The sequence below is a fragment of the Mercenaria mercenaria genome, chromosome 2 (assembly GCF_021730395.1).
Source record: "Mercenaria mercenaria strain notata chromosome 2, MADL_Memer_1, whole genome shotgun sequence".
Classification (NCBI taxonomy): Eukaryota; Metazoa; Mollusca; class Bivalvia; order Venerida; family Veneridae; genus Mercenaria; species Mercenaria mercenaria.
The window spans coordinates 9,219,981-9,243,729 of NC_069362.1; the positions used below are offsets into that span (position 1 = coordinate 9,219,981).

The 23,749-nt window shown below is 32.5% G+C and overlaps 1 protein-coding gene across 1 annotated transcript; it reads right to left on the reverse strand.

The window, feature by feature from the left end:
* Positions 1–3,676: 3,676 nt before the first annotated feature.
* On the reverse strand, positions 3,677–22,190 carry LOC123563138 (heparan sulfate glucosamine 3-O-sulfotransferase 3B1-like). Its single transcript, XM_045355754.2, has 2 exons — positions 21,069–22,190; positions 3,677–7,187 (listed from the first exon to the last, which is right to left on the reverse strand). The coding sequence occupies exons 1-2, from the start codon at positions 21,605–21,607 to the stop codon at positions 6,569–6,571; spliced, it is 1,158 nt and encodes a 385-aa protein (XP_045211689.1). The 5' UTR covers positions 21,608–22,190; the 3' UTR covers positions 3,677–6,568.
* Between the last annotated feature and the right edge of the window lie 1,559 nt (positions 22,191–23,749).

The window sequence follows — 23,749 nt, forward strand, 5'->3', positions numbered from 1 at the left end:
TATAAAGTATGTAATTTTCTAATGGCTTGTTTTGTTAATTACACAAGGGACTGCTAACATTGTGGGATATGTATTGCTTTAATTCCAGCCGAACTGTCAGTGGTTGAAAACCACATAGAGCCAATTTTTTTTTTGTAACGTAAATATTTTATATCTTTGAGATATACACAAAGATCAGATAATTTTTTCATCTTTGACCAAGACACTGTTCTTAAGTCGGACCCGGGTATTGACACCACACCGATATGGGGACAGTATCTATCAACAATAGATCCGTTCTTTCCACATTATCTTCACTGTCTTATAAATGTGGTTGAGCACTAACTCTGGCTTTTTTAATTTATTTTTTATACCCTGAGATTTTTACATACAAAGATCCTTTAAGTCGTTTTGCAGAATTAAAAATTTGTTCCAACTAGATTTAATCATGCAGAGTCAACAATCTACTCAAATGAAGTAATTCTGTTTTGCAAACGTTTACTATAACCAGTCCACGAATATCTTTAAAGCATGTATTTTACGTTATTACAAAAAGCTACATAATACGTTATGTACCAGTAACCAAGTGAATAATTGCATACGAACCTTAAATTTATTCAATGTAAACATTAATAACAGCTAATTATGCATGGTGCAGAAATATACATAGGTTGTGGCAGTGAAAACAGTGTCAACTGACATATATTTTCGTTGTGGTTGGTGTGAGTGTTTTGTTTTGAAGAGAGAGGAGGGGGGGGGGGGGCTCTCTCACAATATCCGCATACGTTTTAGCTTGTTTTATGACTACGTTCAGTGTTATGTACGACATCGCAAATAGTTCAAAATCAATGTATATCATTTAAAACTATTTAGTATACTTAAGTGAAATACATGACCATGATAGAGTGATAGGTTTTATTTTTTCAATTTAGACCTTTGTATAATTTATTACGCAGAAGGGGTATATTGTTTCGCTAATTGTCAAGCCGAAGGTCGACCATTTGGTTTCGTATCAATAAGTATAGAATGCATTTTAGGATTCCGAAGAATACTTTCACATATTTTATTAGTGTCACTATAGTCAAACGGCACAGGAAGATTGCATTTGCTAACAGGTGACCTCTATTGTTTTTCAGGTCAGAAGATCTTAGGTCAAGGTCACAAAGACTTTGAAACTGAAAATGATACGTGTCTACCTAGTCAGTGAACTTCATAGGAAGATTGTCTGCGGTTAGTACATGGTCCTATTGTTTGGGTGGCCAATAGATTAAAGGTGAATGATCCTGAGCATGATAAACGGTTTCCACTCTCTGTATTACCCACCTAACGGTAAACATTTCATGTTACAGCAATATAATGTATCCAGTGAGAGACCTCAAGTAGAGACAATTTCAAAGTGATGGCCATTGTCCAAAACATTTGCAGAGAATCCATTATACCATTAAGTTTGATAAAAGAAACGTCTAACTATAAGTAAACTATTATAAAACACAAAATAAAACTGTGAGTATCTTTTCTAGGGTGCCTCAAGAGACAAAATTCTAACTCCAACATTGAAAAATTAAGGTCGGGTCCTGTGGGACTATTAAATTTTGCTCACTTCATTCAAAAATAACTTTGGGGCAGAAGTAAAACCTGCTTACATTTCTTCCACATTATATAATCTAAAGAGTCAAGGCAAAATAGAGAACTTTTTCCAGCCTGTAACTCAGTATATTTAAAAATGTCTGCCCCCTTCTGTTTCAGAGGTACATTCAATTTGAACAGCAAAAATAAATTATCAAATGAAAATGTTTCACTTTTGCACAATATATCAATAACAAGTCTTGCGAAAAATAAAATCTTACTAGAAAAAAAGGAATATAAGGAAAAAAATTGGCCCCAGTGGGGTTTGAACCTATGCCCCCTGAATAAGTTAAGTCAAAGTAGGTTTATTGTAGGAATTGAATACTCTTCAAAAGGAGGTACACTATTACATGGGTCATACCTTAATAACTAAAACCGTCTTTGGCATACAGTCGTCAAGCTTCATAGGACGATTTCCTGTGGTCAATAGATCGTACCCTATAGTTTTAGGGCCATTAGTTAAAAGTTAAAGTCACAATGACCCGGATACTGAAAAGCGGTCTCCGCTTAATAACTCAAGAACACATTGGCTACTTGCAGCACAACTTCAGTTATGCACACTTATTTTTAAGTTAAAAGTGTCTCAGTTTATATATTTTTGAAGTTTATTTTTTCGTGTGCAACTTCATCACACGCCAGATTTTTCATCTCTCTACATTGTTCATTGTTACAACAAAGCATTCCAGCCTTAACCATTCCTTTTTTCCCCGTATCCGCCAGATGTGCTGCATAAATTGTTTTTCTTTAAATTTACTAGTTTTAGTAAGGTAAAAAGTTTTGACATTTGCGTCTTCCAAATGCGTTTCTTTCCTTCTGGAATTCAAATATAGATATGCGTGGTAAATTAATAGGCCAAAATAAATTGTATGGTTCAGGCAACCTGTCGGATGATATATTTTCCCACGCAAAAAAAGGAAATAGTTAAAGATTATATTATGCTGGATTACATAAAGAAACCTACATACTTAAGATATGATAGCAACACACACACGCATGGACGACAAAACCAAAATTAATGCGAACAATACTATACCGCTCCTACATATTGTGTCATGCTGTTCCAGCTCCTCTTTACATCTTGGTCCATATAATTCTTCCATTTGGTCCTGAATGCAATTTAGCAAATGATAATGCAGAGCGCTCTTGAAGATATACTTTTATATTTTCTAATCAGCATGGTCAGTTCATCTAGTCATTATTTTTTCTATTCATAAGGTTTATACTCGGTGCTGTGTTACTAATGTGCTAAACAGCAACCAAAAACCCTATCCTCCTGCTGTCTAAAATTCAGTCTGCTTGAGATGGCATTAAATGTACATGTGATCAATTCTTCGTTTTACCTATTTGACTACGAATCACATTGGGGTAATAGAATGGATTGCCATTAACAGATGTACTATGAACTACAAACTTTTTTACATAATGATTCTAGGTGAGAGTTCCTGGTCCTCAGTCTTTGTCTTAAATCATACGTGATTTAAAGGGGCAATGGGAATGAAAGACCAATTAAATATTTGTTTTGAATCATCTCAATATTTGAATATGAAAACATTTTAATAATGATCTTACCTATAAACTGTAGTTTACTTCTTTCAAAATATGTGTGGTTTCGATGCAGTTTGTAACTCATTGCACCCAATGCGAATGTTGAATATCAAAACATGTTTACCACTGATCAGCCATAATGAATTACATGTTTTAGCGAGATCAAGGTAACGTTTAACTGATGAAAGCACAAGATTCAGTAATTGTACGACAAAGAAAAACTGGATATTACTATTCGTCTTAAAACCGTTCATTATACATGCACAGTTGTCAATCGGTAACCGTGTGATATGAATGTTTTTGCGCTTGAATATGTGTGTAAGTCAATACGATCCTTTTGAAACATAGAACGCAACCAACCAAACAAAAGGCGGACTTGGGTTCGACTGAGTCTGGCCTTGAACGTTACGGAAGATGTTGCAAAATTCGCTCACAATTACCAACACCCTGTTAGACCACGATAATCACCAGTCATAATAACTGCATTTTAAACTTGTTAAATCCATCAAAATAAGAAACAAGTGCATATTTTCTATATAAATTATATATTTTATTTCTTTTATTATGTTTTTAACATCATAACAACAATGTTACAAAATAATGACATGTGTGAACAATTTTCAGAATATATGACTACAACCCAGGACGATGGATTTAAATTTATAACGGTACTGTAAATATTACAGTACTAGAAACGATATACCTCACGTTTTATCTATAAGAACAAACATGTTTGGTGGAAAAGCCACGTTCTGAATAAGGACAGTTATAATCGATGGAACATAGACAGTTATAATCGATGGAATATACTTAGCAGTTTTGGAAATGTTTTATTAACAAAATCTGTAAAAAGATCATTTGGAAGCATAAAATGCAACCAAGCAGAATACAAGCAAGACTCGGTTTGATTGAGACTGTTCATGAGAGGTAATGAAATGTAATACACGTATTTGCTAATATCATATGAACTGTCACGTTCAGTCATGGAAATGTGTAAAAAACAAGTATTATTCATAATATTTCTTCGTTTGATTGATACATTACATTCTACTTGTGAAAATGTTTTCATAAGAAGTTTTGATTTTCCCAGGCATCATGATAAAACTAAAATGGACCTCATGACACATTCTTCCAAAATCTTCTTCGCAGAGTTGGCGTTCCTTAAACAGAAAGCCTATTACGAGGACGTATGTGTAGAACATATTAGCTAGATCAAAGGGCAGGCACTCTAGAACTGATGTAACATTAGAGAATATACGATATGCAGTGAATAGAATACATGCACTGTCGAAACTACAATGTACAGGAGACTATGTTTGGCACAACGTACTATTTAATGCTCAAGTCTCACTATAATATACCATTTCTTTTGCAATCACCACAAATAACAACGCACATGTATGCCATTGTAGAAAATAAATAATATAGGGCACTTACAAGTAACATATGTATATATACGTAATCTTGGTAAAAAACACACCTGAAATAATGCAAACAGATAAGAATGTTCTGGTATAACATTTGTCGTGTGAATTTTTAAAAGTTCATCCCGTATTTTATATTCTAAACCTTACCTACCCTGTCATACTTCTTCAATGCTATATGGCAGCATATAGTGTATTGTACATTTATAAAGCAGGCAGGTACAATTTTGGTTTATATTGTAAATGTTGGATTTATAAGAAAAATATATCAAATAATTATGATGTTACATTCGTAAAAGAATAACTTAAACAAAATGTTTTGGAAAAAGTTTAGTCCTTCGCTTTTAATAACGATGACTAACGCTTAATAATTATGTAAAACACTTCTGACTCATTTATATTAGCTAGTACTTTATCAAATACATAAGTAGACACAGGAAATGCATATTTTATCATCTCTTGAAACGTTTCGTAGCTTTTCTGCATAAGAAATGATAAGATCAATACTTGGAAGAATGCCTTGTATGAAATAGTACTGTTGGTGAATCAAAAAAAAGAAACATACTATCATGCCACACAATAATGAAGCTCATTATGACACTATTAATGAATAAAACAAAATTTTAATTAGTATTACAAAGCAGTAGCAAAATAGCTTTAATGAACGTTATTTGGTCTGTTTTAATATTATAATCATGAAACTATACAGTGAAGTTTCACCGACCTGCAAAAGTCAAAACGGAAGTTCATCAGAATAGTGTTAGTCATAACCCTAAAGTTTGATTACTACATCATTACAGGAATTACGGGTAGTAATATATCTACTACAGTGATTAATTTTAAAAGAAAATAATGAAACAAATTAAAGGATTTTCAGACAAGGACAATCTGCTTCCTTCGCTATGAGAGTTGTTTATAAATTTACATGATAGGTAAAACTGGAAACCGCGTTTACACTTAAAGCATTGGTTATTATTATATATCTAATTGATCTTATATGGCATTCAGCAAATGTATTTAAAACTTTGATGGTTCAGGATTTTATAATACATGAATGGTGATAATCATAATCTTCATTATTATATACCAATATACCTATATGAGCACATATTCTAAAAATGACTTACAATTCAATATACAAATGAAATGAATCGTAGATTTTGCCTTTTTGACTTTTCCAAAGTTCGGATAGCTTCGGCATCATTTAACTAACTGTGGAACCACCAGGTGAATGCAGACATCTTTGGACAATGTTCTTGTATAAACACATGCAACAAAAAGTAAAATCGAAACATTTCCGCTTGGACTTTTACAATCTTCTTTTATTTCATTTAATAGTCTTAACAAAATGATCCATTTTAGTTGTAAAATCATTCATGCATCGAAGAAGGAAAACCTCATTTAAAGACCACAGCCATCAATACAGCATCCGAAATGGGGAAAAAAGAATGCGTGTAAATTTCCACACGTGCAAAACAACTTAGTCCATATTTACATTAACACAAGTAAACCTAATCAAGAGATCCAAATCGTTTTGTCAAAATTTGATAAATAACTAGAAAAGTTCGTTTTATGATACCTTACACGGTGTACAGTAAGCTTGATGAATCTCAAGACTGCAGAATTTAGAATCCTCACTATAAACATTCATACTGTCTTCCTTTTCTGGACAACCCCTTTTACAATAGTAATATATTCGTCAGATTTTTTTAAACTGATAAAATGTACAAAATTACAAATACTCAAAACAAAATACTTTTAACGTACTTTTTTAGAGAGAAAACACCATTCTACAAATATCACATACTGTTGAATACTACGATTAGCATGGTACAGTAGTAATTAAAAGCCATAGTGAAATAAGTACAAAGCCTACATGTCATACATTTTATCGCTTAAGTGGTGTTTAATTCCGATACGTCATAAAGACTTCCCATAAGCCACTTTACCCGAAACGACCAGCAAAAGTAAAAAGTCACAATGGTACCCAGTAGCTATGGCCAGCCGAAATCTTGGCCTGTCATACTGTATAGTTTTATATTAAACGGCCTATAAAAATCTTCTAAACGTTTTCTAACGGAATTATCTATTCCTGGATGACGTCTTCCTTTCTCCTCGTTGAGGCAATGCCACCCACTGTTCTTTGTTTCCTTCTTATAACACGGAAACCCTTTAGTCTGGTTAAATGTAAAATTGTCTGCGGTGATGTATTGTTCCAAACCAAGAAATTCTTGGATTCTTTTCATTTCACCCGCTGGATTTTTAATTAAGTTTTCCCCACTCACAAAATGCATTTGGCGAATGGGAAAATATTCTAACCATCTTGCTAAATGTTGTGCATACACTCCTATTTTCACTATAGTCCAAGAGGTGTCAATGATTTTAGTTCTGTTGTTTACGAACGCCATCTCCTCGAATGATTTCACGTTTGGATTTCTACTAACTAATTGTGTGTAGTCTGAAAGAGCACGTGTAACTGGGTCTCTGAACACAACGATTAATTTCGTCTTTTTTGACATTTTATACACTTTTTCCGGTATCCCCTTTGTGACGAAATAAGAAGGCGTCTTTTCTATTGTAAGCTGTCCTTTACTTGTTTCGGGCATCAGATTCCTGCAAATAGAAAAATGATGGATGATCAACAAATAGTTAGCAGGCATTTAGTTACTATGTTTCATGATACGTATTATTTTGGCTTGATTAGTATGGCAGCAGAAAAGTGTTCTTTTGAATAAGTTCTTCAAAAACATGACGATCTAGTCGGGAATCAAATGTTATATAACATGAATTTGATTTGTTATTGAGAAGTGATTTGTTATACATTTCCAATTTCATATTATTACAGCTCGTTCCGCTTAGATTTAATGGAAAAAATAAACACATTCTTTTATTACAGTTTTAGTTCAATGACAATTCTTTGGTTTTGTCTACATTGCAAACAACAAAGTTTTAAAGAATGCTACTTGTTGACAGTCCTTTATGTGAATGTGTCTGAAGTGCGGGAGGGAGTGAAAAGTATGCCACAAACGTTAATGTTCCATTTTCTACAAATTACATAGTAATTGTTTCAGTATATTACAAAATCACAGGCTAGTAACGACATCAAAAGAACAAATCGCAGTCGTGTTTAACTGTATATTGTCATAAACAAAATTGTCCATGTACGTTTATGTTCCTACATAAAAGCCCAATAAAAATAAGCATGTCCATAAATAAACGATAAAACCGACATAAATATTTTTCTTCATTGAAACACATGCAAACCAAATGAGAAACATTGGGAATCAAAGCTTTGGAACAAATGTTTCAAACAGCTTACAATTTAATATTGCTCTAAAGACAAATGAGTTATGAATAGCACGTGTTGATATTGAACTTTCCAAACTATTTGACACAGTTTAACAAATTCTCTAAACATTTATCATGCAAGAGTATTATTTACTTCAGTACCAATGTATGTGAAACGTTATGGGTTACAAATTTCCTTTTAATTACAAAATAAGTATGAGAATTTATCAACGATAGTTCAGTATTAAACAAGACCAGTAATAAGTGTTGTCTTCGCATAGACAAACTAATGCAGTATTTACTTAAAGACACTTGCTGCAGTTTCTTGTATGACAGATGGGGCAAAAATTTCACAATAATAGACTTTGTCCAAACTTTGTATACGAATTTAGTTTCATGTTAGAAACAAAAGAAAATGCAAAAGCAAACATAGGTTACCGTGCTTGTTTAGGAGTTATCTGTCATTAAAACTGGATTTTCCTTCAAATTTGCATTTTCAAGGGCAGATAACTCCTGAACAAGCATGGTGACCTTAGATTTTTTTCATATAAATCTGTTTGTAACATGACACTGTGTTCATATACAAAGTTTGAACAAATTCTATTATTGGGATATTTTTTACCCAAAATTGCCGCATACGTCCTTAACAGACAAATGAAGTGGAAGGCAACCTATAGAGTATGATAATTCATAGCTGTAAAATAGATACTAAGACATAGTATATAGAGAACGGGTTTACAAAGATCGTATTTAGAACATATATTTAGCATAATATAACTGTATATAAATGTGAAGATAGTTACAGAAATGTGAAACAGTACACTGAACGAAACGAAAACATTTCAGATGTAATTAAGTTTTTGATAAGTATATATCACTTTTTAAACACTTTCATTTCAGTTTTATCGACAAAACGTCCTTCATACAAACCATAGCGAGTGCAGCTCTGAAATATGATAGGGCTTTCTTTCATTTCTGTTTATTATTTTACTGTGATTATGAAATTTAAACGAAATTAATTAATCATTAAAATTATCGAGAAACTGTCACATAACATAAAGCACCGGCCACTGATTAAAAGACATCATGACTTATGAAATTGTCATAAAACTTGCTTCAAAGTTAACTCTATGTGCCTGCCTTTTGAAAGTTCGTTTTTATCTTGAGTTGAATTAAACCCAACTGACTGAGTAGGAATACTGTCTGCCTTTTCTGCAATTTTAATCAATGGTAATTATCACTTTTACATGTTTATCCACATGGTTTAATAAGAAACATAATTATCATTTTAATATAGTCATCGTTCTTAATGCAATATATACGAGTCTTTTTTCAGTAGTTGTTTCTTGCATTTTGAACGTATAATTCATGAATTGCACATTTTCGTCATTTGCGGAATAATTTGTTTTTCCCATTAAATGTAAATCAAAGATAGACTAAGACAGGTGAACCAACAACATAATACACGACAAAAACAAGAACAGCATTCCATTTCACTTCTTTAATTATAAGCTGACAGTTTTCTATCAAGATCTGTAACACTTGTAACATTTTTGACAGTTTTCTATTTGCTTGTGTTGCACGTGTAGCAGTATTCAATGTAAATCATTTTTTATCTTCAATGATATTTGGTATGAGGGTGTAACAAGGAATGCTATATGTATAAACAAATTCTATGCTTTGTAAGACCTTGAACATCCTTTAATGATTTCAATTTTTGCAGCATAAGAATTTGTTCGGGAAGGGGCGGCCAAGGGTTGTGGAGCGGGGGCCATTGTTGGGAGTGGGGACCATTTTTGGTAAGTTTTTCATTCTAAGCGCATATACAATTGTACTGCAAAGTAGATTTTAAAATTTTGTCTTCACTTTATGTTTTGAATTACTACTTTTAATTATTCTAATAAAAAGGAAAAACAATCAACAAAAAAAGTAATTGAATGTCAGTAACACATCTCTAAACATATAAAGTAAGTAAAAATCCAAGCAAACGAATATATGTGTTCTTCAAAAATGTCTATTAAGCTAAATGGAATAGCTATCCGCACGTCTTAATTATTTCATGTATAAAAGTTTTATAAACTTTTAAGGTGCATGTCTATATTTGGAAAAAATGCAATGTACTTTAGTTTGAAACCACGGACACTTAACACAAATACATACGCGTATCCATTTAAGAAATAAACTCACCCCTCTTCCCTTTTGTTGCAATTTTCATTTTCATTTTCTCCATCGTATTAATTGGTACAAGAGTACATTTTGTTTATACAATTCTATCTCGTTGTTCAATAATGTATTCTGTCTTGAATTACATTTCTCTTGCAACCTTGGTTAGTTTGAGGCGACGTACACTTGTAAAATAATATCTGCATTCTTTTAATTATCCGCATGTCAGACGGAAACATGATATTGTGCAAATAATATGCTTTTATTACTTCGTATTGTGCAAACAGAAATGCGATGTTATAAACGGGATAATTATTTAAATATCAGATTATGGTATTTCAGCGGAAAATGAAAGGAAAGTGTTTTGTTCTAATAATGTTCTCTTGATCTTGAAACTTTCGATGTTTGTTTGTTTGTTAATAATATAATATCTTATCGTTTAAAAACTCGTATAGATCTCTAGACCCAGGCGCGGGCTAGATCTCTGGACCCAGGCACGGGCTAGATCTCTGGACCCAGGCACGGGCTATGGTCCATAAATTCAAAAACTGCTCCCTCATAATGTCTGTTTTATTCCACTTTTATGTTTGTTTAATTGTGTCTGTTTTTTGTGTGAAGAACATGTCGTATGCACATCAATACATACATTGTTATAGGGGTTTGTTTCGGGAAGGCTAATCCTGTAGATTGTGCGTCTTTGTTTCTACTTTTGTACTAAATAAGTAAAATATCGCCGACAAAATGCGGCGCCGTAAAGGGCAGCATTATCTGCCAAATCATCAATAACTATTTATTAGAAAATCATCTCTCAGTCACTTTATCCGTATTTTGTACTGATCCTTTTGAATCGTGTAGGAATTATGGATAGCATTTTTGTAAAGTGTGATATGCGATGACAAGTTTCGTTTTTTATATGTGTTCCTGGACGCGATAAATGAACAAGGGCGGTTTTTAAGCTTTCTATTGGCTTAATGTCACTTTATGCTTTTGTGACCAACACGTTTTTTTTCGATAAACCTTACCAACCATAATCCAAAAGATATATCTAGGTTCTGAGAAATGCAGCGCCGATCAAACAAAGAAGTCGTATTGGAAAGGTCAGTTACGAAAAGCACTAGGAGATGTTCCCAAAAACGCACTTTTAATCTTCACTGCGGAACTTTGTAAGTTAATCGAAGTCCCAGACACACCTTGCCTAATACTGTTTTTTTTTTAAATATCAATTATAACACATTGAAACTAAAACGAAACTATATATAAATTGTGTGGCTGTCTGATCCTAATATATGGTACGCCTACATTAGAAGCTGTTAATAAATTTTAACTTACATCATCCCATTAAATCTAATTATCTTGAGAAGAGTGTACTCTTAAAATAGCATTTCAATAAAACGCAAACTGAATGTAAAAAGAAAATATCCAATTTAACGCAGCAGAAAGCGGTCAGTCTTATAGTTTATACTTTTGACTAATGTCATTTGAGACAAAATACACTGTTATGCGAAATAAACGGATATTTGTTATGTCACAGAAACAACGAAAAGAAAAGATTACTATATTTTGTATTGCTGTATCTCGTACTTTTATTCATTGTAAATAAATGATCTTAACCCTTATCATGCTGGACACGATTCATTCTGCCTTTGCGACCAGTGTAAATCATGATCAGCCTGCACATCCGTGCAGTTTGATCAAGATCTGCACTGTTTGCCATTCAGTCAGTATCTTTTTGGTAAACACCCCCATTTAACAGTTAACGGTACTGTCCAAATTGAAAGATGGACGAGTTCATTATAGAAATGAAGCAGTGTAATGGTTAAATAATACAGTAAATGGAATAATTCAGCATTCCAGCACAAGACACTTCTGCTATTTAGTATGTAATATATTAAAGGGACACTTTTTCCATACCTTATTAGAAGAGTAATTTTACGAGTTTTCACTCTAATAAGCATTATCTTATTCTACCGTTTGAATGGTATCGAAAATTGCAACTTATCAATAATCATGCTGCAATTGGTTTCTTTAGAAAGATTGATCGCTGCAACTGTTATCACAAATGATCTTCCAGTCTTTGATAAATTATGAGTTCCTCTTGAAAGCAAATCCATAATTATTCTTTAACAAGGCCGGTGCTTGTCTATACAGAACAAAGTTTAAACCTTTTGATAAGTGTTTCAAAATATGTGGAAGCTCGAAAAGAAAAGCTGCAAAAAGTTCTATGCAAGGTTTCTTATTTTGATAAATTAACAAGCGAGCATTATATTGGGGTCCCCTGGAAACAAAAAAGTAAAATTATTCTGTACATGAATCTATTTAATTTAATGAAAAGTAGAATCTTTTGATGTAACATGATTGGCTTCCCTTCTTTTTAGTTAAAGCTTTTAGGGGTTTTTTTTTTTTAGTTTTCAATTAAAAGTGATCATTTACACTACAGTAAAAAGCGAACATTGAAAATCCTTCTCTCCCTCCGAAAACCGGAAAAAAAGTTATTATTATGTGTTTTCTTTATTAATAAGATTTTTTATCGCGTCCTTGTTTGAACTTTAGTGAACGTCATATTGTCCGTATGATATCTACACACACCAACCTTTACAATGCTAAATTTCTATAATGAACTTGTCCGTCTGCCAATTCAGACAGTACCATTAACTGTTTAAAGGGTTGCTTACCAAAAAGATACTGTTTGAATAGCGAACAGTGCAGGTCATGGTCCGACTGCACGGATGTGTATGCTGACCATGATCTGCACTAGTCGCAAAGGCAGAATTAATTGTGTCCAGCATGCTAAGGATTAATGTTCCTTGATTTGTGATATATAGCTTGAGAACAGATACGGCCACCATACTGCAATGGGTGATTAAAATGACCACTGAAAACATAGTGAACCGAGAGCCACAAAACGAATTTCTAGCGAAATTTATTCAGGCATGTTGATTTATTAACGTTATTTTTGTACATATGTGGAAGTTTGTATTTTTTCCGAAAAGTCATTTAACAACTAAAACATATAGCACACATTGAAAAAAATGTGAAAAGCTGTAGAAAAATAATAGAAAGCAAGAGAGAAATGCGTGATTCAGTAACTATGTTATTATTATTGTTATTATATTACACGATATCTTTATTTCAGTTAATACAAAATGGACTGAGGATGCGAAGTTACTTGTGTACCGATTCTCATGATCTTTGTTATCAAAACGGAAATCAGGTGGAATCTGGCAAACTTTTAAGAACGTTTGATATTTTATGCGAAATGAAAAAAAAGGAAAAAGAAAACACCTCAAACAAACTCAAATCTACCACACCGCTCACTATGTTCTTTAATGTAATCTCCAGTAGGTTTCAATGCAGCACAGGGCAAGCTTCATAACAGGCCGAATCAAAAGAAATTCCCAGCATCGTGCAGTAAATTATCATAATGTTCTTTTCATAAGTTATGCACAAAGTAACACAAGAAATGCAAGTTCCGATGAGATAAGAAAAGCTGCACCGAACTTTGGTATATTAAGCAGATATTATTAGGTCAGAGCGAAATGATATTTTTTTCTTGAAAAATACAATCTCTGTTTTCCAAAAATTATTCAATGGTACTATTAGACCTAGTTATTTATGCTATTTTTGTACTTGTTTTTTTTTTAACTTAATATTTGAAACATGTTCAATTTTTAGTTTAGAAAATGTTAAGATAGATTCTCTGCCCCTTGAAACCAATATGAGATCCAAGATTTACGTCTCCTTGATTACAGATTTGATGAGGAATTTCATTTGTTAAATGAAACGGAAAATAAAAGAAACTTACAAGTACTAAAATGGTGGATGGAACCGTTCGATCGTTCACAAAACCAAAGTTAATACATTAATGGATTGCAAAAACTGTGAAATTACATCCTTGAAAATCATCAATCTAGAGTTGATACTTCCTTTACTTTTTTTTCAAATGAACTCTTTATACTTTCTGCTTTATTAAAAGTAATTTAACCATTAAGTAATTAGAAATTAGTTCCCTACTGATAATATACAGCAAAAGTATCTTGCAGTTATATTATATATCTTTTGTTTTTTAACACGTATATGTTACTGTTAATATTCATTGCATCCGAATCATTCATAAAACCAAACTTGCTTATCGTCGGGCACAATGTGAAAATTGTAATATTTGAAGAGAAATGTTTTATAGTCAAAGAATGCATTTCCCTAAGTTCATATTACATTTTGACCATACCAACGTTACAACATCTTACAGAATAATTCGCATAGTTTATACTTACATTATGATTCCATTTTAATACGGACAGTGTAAACTCGGGATCATTTAACCACGTTATTATCGCAACGGACACTGGCAATAAATATCGGGCATTGTACGTATCGATTTTTTAACAGTACTGCGAAGCTGTTTTTCATGGAATTACACACTAGTGTATCACTGAAGGTTCCATGTGCACCGCCGTATGAACACATCTGCGGATGTCTCTAAATTGTTTTTTTTTTACTTTTAGCATGTGTAAATGTTGAGTTCTGCTCAACCCGGGGCTAGAAGGCGTGGACGGTAGCATGCATTTTCGTCCATGAACAGGCTCAATCAAACCGAGTCTGCAACATTTTCGTTTTTGTCGTGTTGAGCGACCTGTGGAGTTTCAGCTTTTTCTATTTTATTACGTAGGTAGGACATTTTGCATACCTTCTCACTTCACGCGAATATCTAAGACACTCTCCAGTATCTATATGACACCGACACGGCAATTAAATTTGCTTCTTAAATAGGGTGTTTTTGTTCAATTTAAAAGTGTCTGGCTAACCGGCGTGTGATATTGTAATGTTATACTGAAATAACATTAGAGATTAAAAACGAAGAAACCACAGTATGGGGTACAAATTAATTCAATATACTACTTAAATAATGAAATTATTTTTTGCAAACTTTCTAAAAGCACGCCAAAAACATCCTGTTTTTTGGGCACTTGAAAAACCAACACATATCATACATTAGGAAAATAAATAACTTTGTTTATTTTATCATGTAAAACGAGACAGACGCATTTGTGAGATACACTTTTAGCGCTGCGTTTCATCTTTAATGATTTTATAATGTGTTAAAAGTTTAGGGTCACATGTTTCGGGTTATCAACTGTATTAATCATGCAACATAAACTGTACAAAATGAATTCTCACTTCCCAAGTGATAAAATTAATATATTCATGCATCAATTTCAATTTTATCTAAAAAGTAATCTACCATGGCAGTTGTATTTTAAACCGGGGTGACTTCGGATAGATACACAGTTATTTTGTAAGACAGCACAGCCACACACAATTTTTTTTAAGATGTTACATTTCAATGAAGTGCAGGCCAGCTCAGCATGAAATATAAAAGATAGACACATTTTTTTTACTTTATACGAAAACATTTGCGGCGGAACGAATAATCTTGAAATTTAGTGTTAATCAGAGGCTGGTTATTTATAATTTATACCCTCCTTGCTAACAAGATGAACTCATAAAAAACCAATATAATAATTTATAATTATTACTATTACAAAAGGTTTTAATGCATGATAAAAACACATGGAAAGATAAATTGCATACCGCTTGCGTACGGTATTACCAAGAGTTGTTTTCACATGCATGTTACATTTTTGTGTTTATATATATATATATTATGTTCTTTTTATATATCAAATAAATACGTTACATTAAGCAAACATGTCCTTGACATTTTGATACGGATAATGATCTTTTCAAAAATAAAAGAACTACAATTTCGACTCATCACTGAAACACGTTTTTAAACTAGCTTTGGCTAAGACAGACATTTGAAAACCTCTTTGAACCTATTTTATCAAATTTTATTTTTCTTTATTGTAGAGAGATACAAACGTGGGAAAAGGCTCTAATAGTCTAGTTTTATACAAGAATCCCACGTACTTCTTACTGTTTCATAATTGATTATAAAGTATGTAATTTTAAGAGGTTGTTTTTCTAATTACACCAGGGACTGCGATCGCCGTTAAATATGTTGCTTCACTCTTTGCAACACGAGTCTCTGATTATGAAAACAGTTGAACTGTCGGCGGGAGAAAATTACATAAAGTTAAATCAATTATTTTACTGTAAATATTCTTCATATCTTTGAGCTTCACACAAAGATTGTCAGCTTTTCTTCTTTTTGTCACACTGTTCAGTCGGACCAAGATATCAAACCCGTCCCGATGTGGCGACATTATCTAACGATAACTATTTCTGCTCCTCTATTGTGTTATAAATGGTTGCGAACTAACATAGACTTTTATTTTTACTAGGACATGTCCGAAAAATTTATGTCGAGGCATCTTCTGAGCTAAACTAGTTTTATGCAATAAAAAGCATGCACTGTTGACATTCTACACCTGCATATATTTTATCCATGATCAAAACATAAATCACTTTAAAGTATGTTTCATAAAACGTTCAAAAGAAATGCTGCGTAATAGTTTATGTGCCAGTTACCTCGTGGATAATTGTATATGAACCTTAAAATATTTGATCAAAATCTCAGTAATGTAAACGTTTACATTTCAAAATTGTGAGCAACTACTGATTTCATTAAATGAATTGTGCAAACACTCAATCAAAAACTTTATAAAAATTTGCGAGTGGCAACAGTTTTGTACCGGACCAGACTAGTATAAAGGGCCATTTATACGGATACTTGTATAAAGGTCCAGTTTGAGGGGGAAATCTTTCTTCATTTAGTAGCAGGGATTTATGAATTGCATTCTAAATGCAGATGAAGTATGTGAAACTATTGGCAGACGTTCTTTTTTAATTTCGGTATAAGCTAAACTTTGACATCGAGTTTGTTGAAAATCGGAAGAAAAAAAACGTAAATTTTCTCTAAAATCTCCCCTTTTTTCTAAGCTTATCTCAAAGATAGCTTAAGTGAAAAGATATCTTATGTTGTTATTATTTATTCAGAAAGAAAAAACTAAATAAAACCTAAAGACTCTAACGGCCTGTGATAGTCTGAAGGTTTTTTATGCGATATGTGTAAGCATAATTTCAGTTATTTGCCATTTTACATTTACTTCTGAATTTTGTATTACCCATATGCTCTTTCCACGCCCGCCCACTTCTAGATGTTTGCATCTTTCTGCATTGTTCATCGTGACAACAAAGTAATAGAACATACAGTTTACGAGTAGCTTCAACCACCCCTTTGGTTTTTACATGTCTACCATATGGTTTGCAATTCCGTTACTGCATTTTATTTCTACATAAATTGCTTCTGTTCTGTTCGTTTTGTTACGGTAATAAATTTTTCTATTAGTGTCTTCCAAATTCATGAGAATTGTCTAGGAACAAATGGTAATGTTTTTTTACTATCTGGAATTCAATTTAAGGCTTGTGCGGTATATTCATTAGAACTGTGGCAGTCGTATGGTTCAAATGACATGCCCTACAATATACTTTCTCATTTTCCTGTTGTGTTCACAAAAGAGAAGATCTTTTTCAAGGTACACTGTGCAGCATACAGTCGCGTACTCGGAAGAGAAATGTTTATTTTACTAGACAGGCAAAATAACCATAAAGATGGCATGAACGTCACTGTCTAAATTACTTAGTTTTGGATCGATTACCTGCACTGCACCGTATATATATATATATATATATATATATATATATATATATATATATATATATATATTTTTTTTTTTTTTTCTTTTTTGTTCCTGTAAGAATTTATAATTTACTCGAAACTACAATTTATCGAATATTACACAATAGTAAATTTTGTATTAACTTTTCAAGGTGATTACACGATTAGTATCAGTGAATATTTTCCTGTCTTTTCCAAAGATATATAATTAGCCCTTTACTGCAAATACATCTGCTTACAAAATGATTTTGGCGCGATCAATAACTTCTTCTATTCCATTATTATTATAATTACCAGCATAACTTCTGTAATAACTTTAAATCGCTTAAACTTCTTTTATCTCTTAACGTCGTTTTAGTTGGTTAAACCAATACAAATACAAACTACTGTTACTTCATTAAGCTTATTTCCTCTGAAAAGGATCGAAAGTCAATTAAGGAGCAAACGTATTTTCATCAATTAGGCAATTTCAATGAAGTAATTCAATTCCAGTTTCCTGTTTTTTAAAGGTTTTGTTGAATGTCGCATAGCGTACACATGTGTTTTTGTTGACTGCTATTGATAGGATCTCGCAGATGTTGAACAATGTTTGAGTATTCTTTTAATAGTCGATTTTTAAGATGTGTTTGTCGCCTTAATCTACCATAATGTAATTGCAATGAAACAACAATTTTCGCACTACAGATAATCAAATTTTCGTACTTCTGATCGAAATGTGTAGCTGTTGAAACAGTATCATGCCATGAAACTTCATTTATTCGTGCATTTAACTTAAATGAAACGTTTAATGTTACTCTCGGAATCCATAATTAAAATGAGCATCGGGACACTAAAAAGGTCCATTTATTTTCAAAACGTCGTTTGTTAAGAGCATTTAATCTTAATTATATTAAAGTTACTGTAAAGTAATTTTATTTTATTTTTAAGATAAGGGCAAAAGCATCTTGACGGTAAGCAGTCTGAAACTTTTGACAAATTCTACCAGATGGTGCATTTCAATTTGACAGCTCACAAATGATCATAGCTTATACAAGTGAAAGCTGATAAGCGTTTCATTTTTTACTGGTGTTATATCACAAAACGCAAACAAAATGCCAGACGATCCGTAGTCTTTACCCTTGTCAAGTTTCGTTCCCATAAAAACCATCGTGTGCCAAATATCATGGCCTAAATACTTTCTTTTCATGTTCGTGAAACATAATATCCTCTGGGCCGGCTACACTTGACTAAAGTCTTCTACTTCGTTACCCTTACACTATTTGTTTTCATAGTTGACTTCGGATCCCCTCTGACTGAAGAATGACGTTTAAGGACATGTTAACATGTACATTACTAATTCGTTTGAAAATCGTTTCATTTTTCTTTTGTTGAATTTTTAATAGCAATAATGTTTGTCACAAAAGAAAAACATTAAAGCGCACGATTTGTCTAAATCCGACAACTGTTTACGAGTAAGTTTATGAAATCTTCAAAATTCGTTTTAATTATAAATCCTTAAAGTACATGTATGAAATTGCATGAGCTATACAATCTAGTGCATTATCTAGTCATACACTTCACAAGTCGTGACAATTAGCTAGTTTACTAACAGATAATATTGTACATAATGTATTTACGCAAATGCAAATTTATCTGATGTAGGTAAGATTATCAGTATTTTGCAATTCAGTTTAAAAATAATTTTTCATACATTAAGTCATCTTTATTTTTGAAACTCGTTCTAACATTTAAACTAACGCTATAATAATACATGTACACATGTGACTGATACACGTCATACAAAATATATCTGATATTAACACACAATATTTACATAATAAACAGTCCAAGTACTTTGTATATTTGTTCTACTGATATTGATAGCTATAAGTTGTTATTTTTTGTCGATTTTACAACATTTTTTGTCCACAAAATGTTTTATGCATTAGTTTCTTCTCTGTTATTATAGGCACAAATAAAGAGAGGTACGACAATAAAATATACAAATTTCTTCCGGCATATGCACTAAAAACTGAGAATGTCACACTTCAAAACTGTAAATAGTAGTCATTCTGGACGCGACGCTTCTAGCAGTAGAGATACATGTAGATAAAACAATGAAAAATGTTTTTATATTTGAAATATTTTGTTTTAGCAGAGACGCCATTTTAAAAGGATAAAACAGTCTTATTTTTAAAACGCTATATGCTTACAAAGAACCAATACTAATAAATGAAATAAAAACACTCAAAAGTTAACAGACATTGAATTTCACTCCCATGAAATGTTTCATGATATCTTAAGAAACAAAAAAGGAGATGCTTTTATTTCCCCGTGACTTACGGCGAGGAATGATGGTTTTCTAGATATTCGCCGTTAATTTTATTGTAATGTACTCTCTCATCTTCCGTTATCAGATACGTACAGATTGGCACTTAAGACGAGGTATTTCATTGGGTTTTAATTATTCAGAAGTGTGAGATACGCATCTTAAAACATGAAAGGGAGGTAATAAACGTCACGATGTGCCTGTTGCCAAATTAAACTTATGACGGATCCTAATTGAGAAAATGACTACCATTTAATTAATGCATTTCTGCGAGTTTGAGATTCCTTAGTAGGAGGTCCGCAGAATTTTTCGGGAAGGCGATGATATGTTGAAGTTTAGAAGTGGTCTCCCTGGGGTGCTGTATTAAGAATAAACTATACAATAATTGTGCGATATGAAATTTGTCAGTAATCTATTATTTCAGAGATGATATCTGAATATCTAGCTCTTGAGATTTCGTTACAGGGGTTCAGTGTCTATAATGTGCAAAATAAAATGGGAAAATTACCCTACTGTTGCCAAATTGCTTTCCCCCAGTGTGAATCTGATGATTGTTATTGTTGAAGTCTGATTGCCTATTACAGAAAATTAATAGCTAACGATTATTATCTCTATATGAAGTATTCAGGCGATGTGAACTTAATTTTCAATAGAGATTCATGTTGCATTGATTTTCTGTTGTTGTCCTTAAAATGTCAATTAATACTGGCACGGAAACGTCAGACCACCTATCTTAAGGTACGCTTGTGTCGAAATGACGTACAAATAATTGATACAGCTGCTTGAACATTTAAATTTAGATTTTGATTTATTAAATTTATGATAGCAAGTTGAAAACTGTCGATGTATATGTATAAGAAATTTATGTATACACATATTATCTATGAAATGATAAATATTTGACAACAATTACGGTGTTCATAAATTTAACAATATTTAGATTTTATGATCTTTTTTGTTAAGGTAACACTATACTATAGTGAATAATTTTGCAATTAAAATAACATAAAGTGACTTTTGTGTCGTTATATGGGGCATATAGGGAAATATATAAGACTTTTGTAACAATAGAATATTTCATATCGTCTTCACTTACCTATACCAATTTAATCCTTTATTATAGTTTTTATCAAAGAAATGAGGTTCTGGCCCAGGAGCCCTCACATCACGATGAAGTCTTAGATATTCTAAAAGTGCCCTGGTTCCCGCTTTCTTAACACCTATAATTAAAGCTTGGGGTAACCTTTTTGTTTTATTCCGATTATCAATATTTAATCCACGTGTACGGGATTTCTTTTTCTTTACAATGTCTTCATCGTCCAGGAAGATGGTACCCTGCTTATCATAATTATTCGTTTTAGTTTTTGGTTCTGATGTGTCTGAAGTTATGATCCCTGAGTTTAGTTTTTTTGAGATATCAATATCATCGCTGCCGACGACGTCGTCGGCATCATACGAGGTTTGTAAGGTTCGTACATTATTTGAACGTATTAAAGTGTCACCTGAAGTGACATTTGATAGCACCAATAATCCAAGCATGTACATGAAGAAACAAACGCTTATGGTAACTCCATACATTATGAAAATATTTCTTCTACATTTATATCTCCTCAAAATATTGCATTCCTTAAGCATAAACAAATTTATAACACGATTTATTCCCTTATTCTATGCTATGCTTGTTCAATGTACTAAATTCTAAATCTAATTCCTTTTAATCTGCTATGGTGTGATTTTAACATGTCTATCTATTTGCCAAATTTTAATCCAATATTCCGTGGTATTTTACACTGACACTGTGGGTTAAGCGATCGGAATAAGTATAACTTCCACACGTGTTGTAAATTCCATGGACAAAAACAAAAGGCACAGAAATTATCAGAAATAAGTAAACACATTTGCGCTAATCAATGGTCGCCAGCAACTGCCAAAACATATCTTTCTGCTTGTAGAATCTAAACAATTCGTTCGCTGAGGCCGTTTTTGTATCATAGCCTAGAGTATTAACTCGACTGAGAGATTTTTCCGATACGACGTTGTACAGTCAAGTAGGCGGAGCGTTCGAAACGGGTAGTTATTCAAGATTTCAATGTACAAAGAATTTTGTTAATTAAATTACTACAAAAATCCCTTTCAACGGGTTTCAACATAATTATTTACTTCAAACAAATCCGCCTAAACTTTCATGAATTTTACAAGCTTCAAATGTATTAATATTTAACATTTTGATTAACTAGTCCGCCAAAATGTCGTTTAGGAAGTTTAAAAAGGTACAGCATAAAACATTATCTAAAAAGTAATTTAGATGTAATATACACATTTCGAATGTATTAATTTCGACATAGTTTCCATGGTTTCGGTGTGAGAACAGCTAATGAAGTAAAAACCGATTATAAAGCGGCAAAAACTGTTAGCAGACAACACCTACTCGATTTTTTTGTTCTAAATGAGGTTCAGTTTTTTTCTCTTACTTTTGATAAGCTAAACAGCTGTCAATTTATGAGAAATGAAACAGAAAGATTCACAGATTCGGCGTGGTAGATGTTGAGAAAATTCCTCGCGGCTGCAGGTCTGTGAGAGGAATGCTAGGTCATTTAAGACCATTTAACTTCCTAATTTATATCACTGAAGCTAAAATATAACAAATCATTGTGCCAGCCTTTATTACAACATCTCTGGCAGGTTTGTATACATTAAACGGTTAATTAACGTAAACGAACGCGTCTCTGATTTTTTCCATGAAAACTATTTTATTCACTTCAAATAATGGTGAAAAACCTCAGATAAAATACTGAAATTTATAACACTAATTTCGTTAATACACTAGTCCATTAGTACAAAACATTACCTCAAATTTAAATTGTCTTCGTGTTGTATCAACGTTGAACAACAAATGGGTTTAAAAGCTGAAAAAAATAGGAAAATGAAACGGAAGATGGTTTAAAATAACGAGCGTGTTTTTCTTGTAATTGATTGCGATCGTTGATCTCTCGGTTATTTAATGTCACGATATACTTTATTGTAGGGCTAAAACAGTAAATGGTTGGGTTTCAGGCGTTTTCAGTTAACTCAAACATAATATGAAGTTAAAGCAACTTATAGTGCTTTTTTCAGACCTTCTTTTACGTCATTACATTTAAAATAGTAAAAGCCTAAAATAATAAATGATAAGGTTTTAAATTATTTTTCACATTGTGAAAAAGCTGTTTTGAAATACGTGTTTTCAGACACTTCTTTGTTCAGATAATGTCTTTCATGATTTAATCTAAAAAAGCATGTCATGAAAGTCATACATTTGAGCCGTGCCATGAGAAAATCAGCATAGTGGCTTTGCGACCAGCATAGGATCCATGTTGTTCGCTTTCAAAGCCTATTGGAATTAGAGAAACTGTTAGCGAACAGCATGAATCCTGACCAGACTGCGCGGATGCGCAAGCTGGTCTGGATCCATGCTGGTCGCAAATGCACTATGTTGGTTTTCTCATGGCACGGCTCATTTTATGGCGTAGCCTTTTGAACCTCGTAGCTTTTCATGTTGGGACTACTGCACAAATCTCGACGATGTTAAGTTATCATTTTAAAATGTAAACAAATCTTAAATAGTTTCATCATTATCATAGATGTGTTATTGTAGATAACATGGTTAAACATCTTAACGTTTGTTTAATGTTAACTTTAGATTTACGAATCCATCATAATACAAATTAAAAACCATATGTTAAGTTCAACATCATTTACGTAATTTTGCTTATTATCAAATGCAGTCAGAATAAGAGA

Excerpts from the sequence above, each read along its gene's own strand:
- LOC123563138 (XM_045355754.2), bottom strand. The coding sequence starts at position 21,607 with ATGCTTAAGGAATGCAATATTTTGAGGAGATATAAATGTAGAAGAAAT. Across the intron at positions 7,188-21,068 it reads AAAGGATTAAATTGGTATAG|GAATCTGATGCCCGAAACAA; the intron begins GTAAGTGAAGAC and ends TTCTATTTGCAG.